This window comes from Carassius gibelio, chromosome B20, assembly GCF_023724105.1.
Source record: "Carassius gibelio isolate Cgi1373 ecotype wild population from Czech Republic chromosome B20, carGib1.2-hapl.c, whole genome shotgun sequence".
Classification (NCBI taxonomy): Eukaryota; Metazoa; Chordata; class Actinopteri; order Cypriniformes; family Cyprinidae; genus Carassius; species Carassius gibelio.
In genome coordinates, this window is record NC_068415.1 from 15,940,052 (window position 1) to 15,953,007 (window position 12,956).

A 12,956-nucleotide genomic window follows, 5' to 3' on the forward strand; every position below is an offset into this window, starting at 1 on the left:
CGGTTGAATGTGGCATTTTCCACCATTCTGCTGAACGGTTGGCAGGGAGACTGCGTGGGCATCCAGTCAGTGCAGAGGCTGGGAACCATGCCTTCACTCATAATGAGCCACTCCACACAGCCTGCTGTGTCCTCTCAGCTAATCTTCCAGTGCGGAGAGGTGAAAGGAGCGCCATGACATCATCGCCGCTTTTGTTCTCATAGCAACAATGGAGGCAATGTTTCATTAATACAGTAGCCATGGCGTTCATATGCAAATGAGCCTCTGTGAATGAACGTCCAGCAGGTGGAGAAGGAAGGAGAGCTCTATTCTGCACTGGTCTAATGATAGCTCGTCTGCAGCAGACTGCGAGAACCATGATGACATGTAGGTCCAATTTTGTCTCCTAACTCAAAAATCAATTACAGCGCAGAGAACGGGGGAAAAATAGGCCAACACGGCCACAGGGCAAAACCAAACGAGAAGCAGACAGATGAAGGTTACTGGGTTCTTCCCTCTCCATCATTCTCTCTAATAAGTGGTTTTGGGGAACAGGAGGCTGTACACAGTATTTAAAGATGTATTAAGGGAGAAATGAGCCTTTCCCTTACTCCCACTCCAGATTAGACAAACCCACTGGAGCTGGAGGAGGGGGATAGAGAGAGAGAGAGAGAGAGAGGAGAGGCCAATGTTAGACCTGCTCCATTCCAATAATGAAATGAGAACATTACACCCATGATAGAATAGAATAAAGAAACAAAAGATAAACTCATCATTATTTAATTATATACTATTTTGTCTAAATGAATTAAATAATAACATCAAATGAAAACTAAAATCAAGTTTTTTTTAATTTAGGCATCACAACATCATAATGTACAGGATGAGCTAATGTGAACTATTAACAAAGATTACAAAAAACTGCAACAAATGCATTGCTCATTGTTAGTTCATGCTAATGCATTGACTAATGTTAACTGATCAGACTTCATTGTAAAGTGTAACTGATTCAGTGTTAGATGACAGCAAAAATGATCTACATGTAAAAATTTACAATATTTACAAAAATGTACAAACATTTTCAATATCTAAATTCAAAATAACTGATTTTTTAAAATAAACAATTAAAAAAGAAAAAAAAGAAAAAAAAAAAAGAAAACAGAACATTGCAAAACAATACAGAAGCAACACTAACTCTACAAACACAGATTTAACTTAAAAGGAAAAAAACAGAAAAAAATCCCACACAAAAAAACAATGTTCCAGAAAACGTCAAGGTATTCATTAGACTTAGATAAAAAAAAAAACAAAAAAAACAATGTCAACCAAAACTGGGGAAAAACAGAACTACAATTAGTTATAAAAATGTAATTTAAAAGTGTACTTGTGTACTTTATGCTTGTTAGAGTTTAGTGTTGTTAGCATAGCCACAACTCAATTGATATTACTCAAGTCTCCTAAAAGGTTTTTTTTTTTTTTTTTTTTGTGATGGACACAGTCACACACAAAATGCAGATTGTTCCAAAACAGTCACAGCTTGAGATTTCTGCTGTATATAATGCCAGCACTAAATGCTACACAGTAGAGCAAGTCAGCTGAGCTGTCATGTAGCATCATGTGCATGCCTCCACACGTGACCAGCTAAGACACCGGCAGAAGAAAGAGAGAAAGAGAGAGAAAGACCCCACCCACTCCACTCCTTATGAAATTCAAAACACGATTAGAGTGATCCATATAGATTTTGTGGAGAGCGGTTGTTCCATATCATATAAACCTGCTACAGAAATGATATTCTCTGATACAAACACCAAGCCCTCTGCACAGCCCATGCACATCACTGTGACGTCGCATGCTGTGTGAGAAACAGTGTGTGTGTAATGTAAGTGAATTAGACAATATGTGAGTGTGTTATGTAATGCAGTGTGTTTGTTGCAGCTCCATCCCATCTGCAGCTGAGAGCTGTTTTTCTGTGAGTCAGCTAAGTGCACTACATTAAGCAAAATATGTCTTACTCTAAACAACGTACATGTTATGGACCTTGAAACAAGGAATCATAACCGCAGCATGACACAGAAAGGCTGAAAGTCTTACTTTCACTTGAGATCCATTATAAGAGTGCTTCTGAGTGCTTAATGGTTTAATATGCGAGTCTGGTACTAAAGAGACCAACACCCAGCAAAGCATGTTGTTACACTGTGCTTTAATCAGTCCCATCTGTAAGGAATATTCCAGGTTTTTCATCTTTAAAAGTTGTATCTCTAAAGAAACTAATCGTTTTTAAAGGGGTCATATGATGTTACTAAAAAGAACATGATTTTGTGTAATGAAATGTGTTTATATAGTTTAAAGGGGTCATCTATGATGCTTTTTTAAAGATCATTATTTTGTGTGTTTAGTGTAAAAGAATATGCTGACATGCTTTAATGTTTAAAAAAAACATTATTTTTCAAATACTATACATTATTGTAGGCCCTCTTTGCCCTGCCTCTTTCAAACATGAGGTTTTCCACGAAGTCCCTCCTTCCGACAAGAGCAGTCTGTTCTGATTGGCCAGCTGAACCACTGCATTGTGATTGGCCGAACACCGCAACCACTAGTCAGAAATGTAACGGCCCTTTCCATGATCGTGAGCTTCATTTTTCGAAATAAATTTAAAGACTAAATTATTAAAGACAAGTTAATAATGTCCTTAGTTTTACCATCAGTTCAAGTCCAAAAGGGGAACAGAGTTGTGTGACAGACACCATGGTGAAGCTCGGTCGCTGTGATTTTGCCAAGTAACACATGTTCCTGGATCAACATTATTGTCCAAAAATATAGACTTAACCAAACGTCTACCCCTAAACCTAACCTTCCCCATAATTTGTTATAAAATCAGTGGGAAATGATTAACAAGGGTGTAGAAGCACCTAACCCAGATTGGATACAGAATAATAAATTGTTAAAGATGTGCAGAACTAGTGCATGGTGTAATGTAATACTAGAAAACAACTGTACAACCATGACAGATTGCCCAAATCTTTCAAGCAAAATGGCAGGCGCTATTGTACACAACAGCTTGATGCAACCAAGTTTCCAGCTCCTCCATTCAATGCTCAGTAAGGATTGGCTTTGCCCTTGTTCCCAACCTATTGTGGTCACAGAGGCTGGCAATGGTAGAGGCCATTTAAATTTTAACCAGTCAAATGAATGTAGGTCAGCATCGGCTATCATAAGAGCTCAATTATCTTGAATAATAAATCTAGACTGCTGTCCCTCCTGCAGTGACAGAGCCCAATCATGAGTGGAGAGCCTGCCCTTCAGACGCTGCACCAAACAACAGTGTATTCAGCTGAGAGACTGAAGCTGGACAAGAACACACTGTAGAGTGCAGCACTCAACTGTATATGGGGCTGCTTTAAACTTTCATGGGTTTTGGTTCAGGACTGTATATATGGTATGGCTGTTCAAAGGCTTTGCATGATTGTTAACACACTTGCTGGTGTGATCTTGAAGGAATATTTATGTTTATTAAATTATGATAATTGTATCATAATTTGTATATTTGTCACTTGTTTGTAGTCATATTTTCTACTTATTTAATAATTATGATCTTTTTTTAAATCATAATTTTTACTTTATCAAATAATTGTTTTAATATCTGATAATTTTGCCTGACTTATAATTTTGACTTATCTTAATTTTGACATTTGTCATAATTATGTTTGTATCTTTTTTTTTTTACTTAGTTATTTTTTTCCATAATTTGTACTTTTGATCTCATAATTAGAACTTAGTATTTCGTAATTTTCACTGTAATTATTACGATTTTGTTTTCATAGTGTTTTAATCTTTTATGTCCTAAATATGAATTATGAGTATTTCATAATTTTGACTTTTTCTCATAATTTTGACTTTTTTATAATTTTGACTTTTATGTATTTTAGTATCTCATAATTTTATTTTGGCATAACTTTGACTTTATCATAATTTTTACCTTTCTTATGTAATTATGTCACCACTGAGTGCAACAAATGCCTCGTTTGTAATAGGTTTTATTTGGTTTTGTTTGGTCATGCTGGGAAACGGCATCACAGTATAGTAAGGGGCGTAACATTTCCGTCTCACACTTGAGGTATTCAGCCAATCACAACACACTGGATAGCTGGCCAATCAGAGCACACCTTGCTCTTCAGAACGATGAGTTTTGTAAAAATGATGCATTTCAGAAAGGTGGGGCATTGAGGAGCAACAATATACTATAATTAGTTTTTTTAAACCGCATAAAAACATAGCATTACACCAAATACACAGCAAATTGTTCCTTTTAGCAACATCATATGACCCCGTTAACATTTTTGTGGAAACCATGATAAAAAAAAATTCAGGATTTGTTACATAATAAATGTCTTCAATATGTTCTTGCTAAATAAAAGTATTAATTTCCTTTTAAAATCTTACTGACCTCAGAGTTTTGAATGGTGGTCATAAGCTTAGCACTGAGGTGCGGTTATATTAAAATCACCTTCCAAAGGAGTTTTGAATAAGTAATAGATTTAAATACATTTGAATAATTTTTGGTTTCCTGTGTGCAGTTATTAAATAGTGCTGATTTGTTCTTTACACAGAGCTTCAGAGACGTGACTGATGAAGAGGAGGAGGGGAGAAAAAAGGATTAAACGCTCTCAAGAGCAATGCAAATGAGACATTTCAAAAGAAGGACGGGGTGATCTTGACAGCTCCCTGTCAGGAGGGCTTGACAGACAATGCGGATGGGGAGAAACTTTGTAGGCTGTTAGCCTTCTGTATATTAAAAAAATGATCTGAGAAAAGGATTTCATTATTCTAGTAGTGCTTTGTGAGCTTCTCAAGGTGACAATTAGCATGACATGCTGTTCTAGCTGCTCTTTTGTTCTGCATTAGCATGCATGCGGTGTTGTTTTTCAACCATCAGTATTCTGCCCAATGCTTTGCAACTATAAAACCAGCAAGCTAAAGGCAAAATATCCTGCCCTAGACCCTCCATGACATCAGCGTTTGTCTCACCCTGTCAAAATGTGATTGCTGCACACTACGGTGCACTCCCTGAACCGGGAAGAAAAAAAACAGTCCACAGGGTTGACGGGGTAAAACACTGCCATCATGAATACTCATCAGATGCAGACTTAGGCTTCATTCGGAGACACGTTCTCTCTTTCTCAAATCAAACTTTCTTTGTAAAAGAATTCAAAGAAAATTTCACAGTGCCTTCATTTGCAAGCATACCAGTTGTTATGCTAATGCTAATGCTAAATTGAAATCTAGTCATCATGGAACGTGTGTCATACCTTCAGTAAAGCTGAAAAAATGGGTGTGGTCGGGCTTGGCCTTCTGGGATAGCCTACTACAAACAAACAGAAAGATACAGGTTAACATGACACAAACAGCAGTACGTTGTGTGATTTCTGACAAAGCATCTAACAGCATTGAACTACACTAGAAATCAAGCACTGTGGAGATGGCAGTATCTACTCAGCATGGATGTCTCTCCGTGAGCCCACGGTTAAGCTCCTCGGTGAGCTTACTGTGCGCAGGACACTATAGTTAAAGCTGTGTCTCTAGTAAAAATACACAGCTCAGACTCACAATGGCAACAACCTCACACTTACAGGAGCAGTATATTATTTCCTTCACAGCAGGTGGTCCCTTAAATCCAGGAAATCCAGAAGGTTCTCATTAGCAATATACAGAGACAGAGACAAAACAAGCAGCAACGTCCAAATTATAGCAACATATTCATGCAAAATCCTTACAGGTTTGGCTACTATAAATATATGGTAGATAACACACTATTGTTTAAATGTGTGGGGTCAGTAAGATTTTTTACTAAAAAATGTAAAGTATCTTATGCTGAGACACACTTTTATTTATTTGATTAAAAATACAGTAAAACAGTACTACTGTAAAATATCATTACAATTTACATTTTAAAAAGCTATTTATTGAAGGCAACGCTTCATTTTCAGCAGCCATTACTTCAATGTAAATAACAAATATAACACATTATAAATCTCTTTACTGTCACTACTGATCATTTTAAATGGTCCTTGCTGAATAAAAGTTTATTTAACCAAAAAAGTGTGTATATACAATATACCAATGATACAATGAACTGAACTGAATATTGGGTTACTGAAAGATTTGATTTAGGGTTGAGTTACACTGAAATCTAAAGCACAGCAGACTGATGACTTTGTTTAGAGACTAAAGCATTTTGTTAATTCATATTCATTTGTACACAGATACTGCCAAATGTATCAAGTAACGGAGCAAAATTGGAGAATGCTTCAAATGAGACGGAAGCATATAAACACTGATCTGCTTCAGAAGGTAATTTACAAGACGACAATATGAAACCAGCAATAAACTCGAACCAAAATTAATTTCCTGGGAAAACAAAACCACTTCAACACTACATCAAAGTAATGGTGCATTATGGTGATGTATAGCTAAACAAACACAAACAGACAGACAGTTATAAAGACTTGGTGTGGCATAATTATTCAGCCAGAACAATAAAGCAGATTATGGGGTCCCTCAAAGTTTTCCAGGGGATCTGTGAAGAAGACTACAGCAATAAATAAATAAATACTCACACAATCTGATAAGCATTTTATAATGTAACCTACTAATATAAGTTGGTTTTCTTAATACAAATAAATAAAATAAAAATAGGCTTAATAAATCTAACTGAATTTATAAACACCTAGCTAATATTGGGAACTCGGTTCGTAGTAGGTCCAGGTTAGACATTTTTATGATCACGCAGTTGTTTAGATGCTAGACAAGAGAGTCTGATAAATGCATGCGATCGAATTCCACATTGTTCAGTTTTGTTGTCAATCATGACAAGAGCCGTCAAGGAAAAACATCATGTGACCAATGTAAGCAAATACTGGATGCTGTGCATGTGATTGTCCAATAGAATGAATGGACTCAAATAGCGTCCAATCAGAGGAGAGCTCGGGCTTGATATAAAAACCCCACAAAGCTGCTTATTTCTGGACACCATTATCAGTCTTTGTGTGGGTTCTGGTGGATTTTAGGAAGGATTAATAACGCTTTCCCAAAGAAAATCAGTATAAGGTATGGATTTTGTTTGAGATCACTAAATCAAGCCTTTATTGATATTATAATATTCAGAAAATATGACGTGATAACGCTGCCAGATAAATTTATAAAAACATGATAAATTTGTTAGTTGTATTAATCATTCAAGTATAAGGAGTAACGCATCAATATTAAAATAGAAATCGTGTGTTTAAGCTCTGTTGGCAATTTTGCAATGCGCTGTTTATGTTTTCCTAAATTATTTAAACGTGTTGAGAGCATAGTAATGTCAATTTAAACGCTTTAAATGGTATGCTGGCCAAAAGAATGCGGATACATGCATGACAAGGTGCTTTTGTCCCAAACATCAGCAACGACCTTGCAGTCAGCCTCCTTCTCTGCAAGGTCTTTGGAGACGTTGCGCATTACGCATGCTTCAAATAATAAATGATTCCCATACAAGACCTTCGTAATGCATAGGAGGCATTACATAACGTGCCATATCTGCATGCATTTGAATGCACTTTGTAATGATGCGTCACTTATCGGTCGCGCGCTCTACATTCCATCATATTTTCTGCGCTGCATGACATAACACGTCACCGGGCACATTTGTCGTCATCCCACGACCGTTTGATGCTGTAACCGTTCAAGCGAATTTAAACGAATTCCTCCGTTTCAGAAAATGCGCTTTAATGCTGTTACGTCACTGTTAATTCAGCTGAGGGGCTGGCTTTGTGCTTGTGCTCGAATCGGATTTGAATTCGCCTTTAACGCGTCCTTGTTTCCAAATATCTGCACCAGGTAGACGCAACCATGCCTTTCGGTAACACTCACAATCAGCTGAAGATGAACTACACCGCAGAGCAGGAGTATCCCGACCTCAGCCAGCACAACAACCACATGGCGAAGGTGCTGACGCTCGAGATGTACGAAAGCCTTCGGGACAAACAGACCCCCAGCGGATTTACCGTGGATGACGTCATTCAAACCGGGGTGGACAACCCAGGTAAACGACACGTCTTCAAAATGCCAGATTAGCTTCGTATCAACCGGTGCTTGGGTGCAGGGTGACCAAATGTCGAAGGATTTGTTTTGCTGCTAATAATCCATAGGTTTTAACGTGTGCAAAAATGTATTTGACCAATCATGTTCTCTAGAATGAGAATGTCCCTCCCCCTAATAGCACCTGCAGCCAACTGACAAGTAAAAAAAAAAAAATATATATATATGTATATAATATATTCTCTCTCTCTATCTCCCGAATAACGAACAAATGCAATTTTCAGAAAAAAATCATGATTCCTGGCTGCGCTGTAATGAAGTCGTTTGCTAATAATAGGCATAATTCAGTGGGTCTCTAAATACTTTACTAATGCATTTAACAAATTGTGTAATGGAATTTACAATATTCATTGTCATGTGGTAATTGCATAGCTTAATGAGTCCAGGGACTCTTGCCCATTTAGGCTTGGTGCTTTCAAAACGCATGCACGTAATAGTCCTATTCAAAGCTTTCTTGGGCCTGATGTGTCAAATGAAGAGCCACTGAACCTAGCTGTGGTCTACTGTACTAACATTCTGATTGGCACCCTTTGTGCTTCCTCATGCCTCCTGATGACTAGTGCAAAGTTTTTTTTTTTTTTTTTTACCCCCCATGCATTTGACTAAAATGAAGTGAGAAAGCTAGGGTGAGTGTCTTAGGTGTTATATTTGAAGTACAACAAAAAAGGAATTGTCTCCAATCTCATGATTGCTGCAAGACCAACCATGTGAGAAGCATGACGTGTGGTTACATTAAGCCTTTGTGTGTGACGATCCGTTTTATGTGAAAGTTTCTGAAAATGGTCACCATGCTGATCTTTTGTGTTCCAGGTCATCCTTTCATCATGACTGTGGGCTGTGTTGCTGGGGATGAGGAGACGTATGAAGTGTTCAAAGATCTCCTGGACCCCATCATTGAGGACCGCCACGGGGGATACAAACCCACAGACAAACACAAGACTGATCTGAACCCAGACAACCTCCAGGTACACCACGACTGTCTGGTGCATCTAATTGGGTTTAACGTTTTAAAATGGTCGCCTGTTAATTTGGTGCTTTTTAATAGGGTGGAGATGACCTTGACCCCAACTACGTCCTGAGCTCCAGAGTGCGAACTGGCAGGAGCATCCGTGGCTTCTGCCTCCCTCCTCACTGCAGCCGTGGGGAGAGACGGGCCATCGAGGGTCTGTCCGTTGAGGGTGAGCTCGTCTAGGCATCTGTTTTCACAGGATGCACGTGATTCATAATTAGTGGTTTGAGAGCAGTGGGCAGAAATGGATGACTGAAGCATCCACTCTGTATGATGCAGTTGTATTGTGGTTTTTCGCAGCTCTGGGAGCCCTTGATGGCGATCTTAAAGGAAAGTACTATGCCCTCAAGGACATGACAGAGGAGGAGCAGCAGCAGCTGATTGATGACCACTTCCTGTTTGATAAGCCGGTGTCCCCACTGCTGCTGGCCTCTGGGATGGCCCGTGACTGGCCCGATGCCAGAGGGATCTGGTGAGTAAGACCGAGCTTTTGGGCCCATTACTCTTCTCGTTATTTTTTAAAAGGATTGTTTTCCTTCCTTACTAAATGGATACATTTAGGTGTCATCATATAATATTTATTACGGTATATAAATTAAGTATTTACCGTATTTTCCGGACTACTATTTTTTTTTTTTTTTTTTTTTTTTTTTTTTTTTTTAAATTGTTTGGCTGGTCCTGCGACTTATAGTCAGGTGCGACTTATTTATCAAAATTAATTTGAAATGAACTAAAAATGAATCAAGAGAAAACATAACCTTCTACAGCCGCGAGAGGGCGCCCTATACTGCTCATTGCTCCTGTAGCCTACACTAAGCAGCATAGAGCGCCCTCTGGCGGCTGTAGACGTTGTTCTCTCTTGGTTCTAAATAAATGCGACTTATACTAGAGTGCGTTTTTTGTCTTTCTTTTTTTTTTTTTTTTTTTTTTTTTTTTTTTTTTCTCTCCATTACGTATTTTTGGATTGCGACTTATACTCTGGTGTGATTTATAGTCCAAAAAATACGGTAACAACGTTTTTAATGGGTAATTCCAGCTTGATATGAAAAGTTATGTTGGCCTTTTTTATGCATTTTAGGTTATCTTTTAATATTATAAAGTTATAAATTTTTCTCTTACCTATTAAGATTGTCTTTTTTTTATTTTTTTATAATGCATTAGAATTTTCATTTAATGTTTAAGTGAGAGGTCTAAGAAAACATCCATGTTGGTGCTAATATTATAGTTAATATTTTATTATAAAATGTGTATTAGAAAATGGATGCGTTTGGGTGCCATCTTAATATAATAAAACATTTTAAAGAATTGATTTATTGCAGTATAAAGATTATTTGGTTTTTCCTTTTTATTACGAACAACAATTTAATGAGTGACTTCAACTGAACATGAACATTTTGGTGCTTTAAAAAAAAAAAAAAACTAGATCTGATCGTACAGATTCAACATTGTAAGTGTATCAAAAGTTCAAAGTTGTCTTAAGACAAGAACACATTTGTTTAGGGACAACGCTGAACGGTTTTGATCCACTTCAAAAGTTTGTTTTTAAATGACTAAAGTGATTCTTCATAATGCTGTATAGGCACAATGACAACAAGACATTCCTGGTCTGGGTGAATGAGGAAGACCACCTTCGTGTTATTTCCATGCAGAAAGGTGGCAACATGAAGGAAGTCTTTAATCGCTTCTGCACAGGCCTCACGAAGGTTGGGTTTTTAATCAATCTGAGCTCTTCGGCATTACCAGCATCTCCAGTGTTGGCACACTGTTAAATCCTAACTGGTTTGTCCTGCAGATCGAGGAGCTGTTCAAAGAGAAGGGCCATGAGTTCATGTGGAACGAGCACTTGGGCTACGTCCTAACCTGCCCCTCCAACCTGGGCACAGGGTTGCGTGGCGGCGTTCATGTCAAACTTCCTAACCTCAGCAAGCATGAGAAGTTTGGTGAGGTCCTCAAGCGACTGAGGCTCCAAAAGCGTGGAACAGGTACATGTTCACCTGCGGTTCTGTTACCTGTACAGCATGTAATCTCCAGTACTAAACTTGTTCTCATCTCCAGGTGGAGTTGACACTGCTGCAGTAGGCGGTGTCTTTGACATCTCCAACGCAGACCGTCTGGGCTTCTCTGAGGTTGAGCTGGTTCAGATGGTAGTGGATGGAGTTAAGCTGCTTGTAGAGATGGAGAAACGCTTGGAGGCAGGCCAGTCGATTGATGACCTTATGCCTGAGCAGAAGTGAACACTTCGTGACTCCTAACTTAACTCCTTCCCTGCCTCCACCAGTCCTCCCTTTTCCTCCAGTACCAATAATCTTAACTACGTCAAGGAACATACACTCCACCCAAACGGTAGTGGCACTAAAGTTAGACGAGTCTTCCATCAGTGTGAAGGATTTTGTATCTCAAACGTCCTGCAATGTTGAAGATGGAACTTAACACCAGAAATAAAGTCTCTTTGGCCCATGGAGTTTGTGTGCATGTGTCATTGCTAAAAGATCAGATAAATCTTTATTTTAATGTAGTCTAATACTTTGATTCTGCTTGTTTCCAGTTGCCAGAAACAAAGGCACTGTTTAGGTGGTGTTCTAGGTTGTGGGTTTTTTTTGGGGGGGGGGGGGGGCTGTTTGTATTTACAGACTTGTTAAATGTGGTTTTTAATTTGGTGTTTTTGTAACCTGTAGGATAATCCCTGCACTAAGGTTATTTCATAGGTGGACGAAGATCCTTATTTGCTCTAGAGAACCCATAATCTCAGAATTATTTTGCATTTTATAAAGTAATCTAGGCTTTTTTTCATTTTGAATGACTTCTTCGCTTTTAAAAATGGCGTAGGCTTGAAGAAAAATACCACCCTTTTAAGAAGTTGCTGTCAAAACGGTCTTGCACTGCCATCTAGTGTCTAAGAGAGATGCATCCAAAATAACAATGCAGGTACGCATCTTTTAAGTTGAAACAATTTTGCAGAAACCATTAATGCAGCCTACCATACAAACATTCATTAACATTCTTCACGACACGTTTAGTCAACGCTGGAAGAAAGTGTAATTTTTTTTTTTCTGAGACGTTTAAACCATGAAGGTAAACTTCGATATTTTAATTGTGTATATACTATTTTGGGTTGTTGGGTAACCCCAACATTGAATAACGGCTCAATCTCTATGAAATTAGCCTTGACCAGTAAAAAATTAAAAAGAAACTTCTGTGATTGGCCAGACTAAGTAACACGCACCATGTGACCTAAATACAACTTCAGCAACCAATATATATATATTAGCTGAATGATAAAAATATTTAGCTATTTAATTTAAAATACACAAAGTTAATTGCCAGATTATTAGTTCGAACCTATTACGGCTAATGTAAGAACATCCGGGCCAAATAATTTCGAACTTTGTATGCATTCTATGCATTTTCTTCAATGCACATTAGCTCAGATTCTTCCGGATTGGATAGATGATTAAATCGAGGGGTTTTGTCATTCAAGTAAATTAATCTTTGCTCTAAATGCATCTCAATTTGTATTCTCTATTAGGGATTTTCAGTATTTGACTCGTGACCCATCATAACAACCTACAGCAGTTGTGTCCAATTCTGTTCCTGGAGATCTACCTTCCTATAAAGTTCAGCTCCTAGCTAATTAACATATTCAGGAACACTTGATAATTGCAGAAGGATAAGCATTGAAACGGAACTCTTCAGTTGGTAGATCTACAGCATGATGTTCCTCAGTATGAGATCTGGGGTGCAGGTGCGTTTCCCCTAAGCATCGGTTCCACTGAACTCTAAAGTAATGATGGTACTAGTGTCCATAGTTGCATTTGAGTACAGGGCTGAATTTGTT

At 38.1% G+C, this 12,956-nt stretch overlaps 1 protein-coding gene across 1 annotated transcript; it reads left to right on the forward strand.

The window, feature by feature from the left end:
- Positions 1-6,954: 6,954 nt before the first annotated feature.
- On the forward strand, positions 6,955-11,582 carry LOC127984496 (creatine kinase B-type-like). Its single transcript, XM_052587153.1, has 8 exons — positions 6,955-7,083; positions 7,852-8,056; positions 8,923-9,077; positions 9,158-9,290; positions 9,422-9,593; positions 10,701-10,824; positions 10,914-11,103; positions 11,177-11,582. Exons 2-8 carry the CDS (start codon positions 7,864-7,866, stop codon positions 11,353-11,355), a joined length of 1,146 nt encoding a protein of 381 aa, XP_052443113.1. The 5' UTR covers positions 6,955-7,083; positions 7,852-7,863; the 3' UTR covers positions 11,356-11,582.
- The last annotated feature ends 1,374 nt before the right edge of the window (positions 11,583-12,956 follow it).

Excerpts from the sequence above, each read along its gene's own strand:
- LOC127984496 (XM_052587153.1), top strand. The coding sequence starts at position 7,864 with ATGCCTTTCGGTAACACTCACAATCAGCTGAAGATGAACTACACCGCA. Across the intron at positions 9,078-9,157 it reads TGAACCCAGACAACCTCCAG|GGTGGAGATGACCTTGACCC; the intron begins GTACACCACGAC and ends GCTTTTTAATAG. Across the intron at positions 9,291-9,421 it reads CGAGGGTCTGTCCGTTGAGG|CTCTGGGAGCCCTTGATGGC; the intron begins GTGAGCTCGTCT and ends GGTTTTTCGCAG.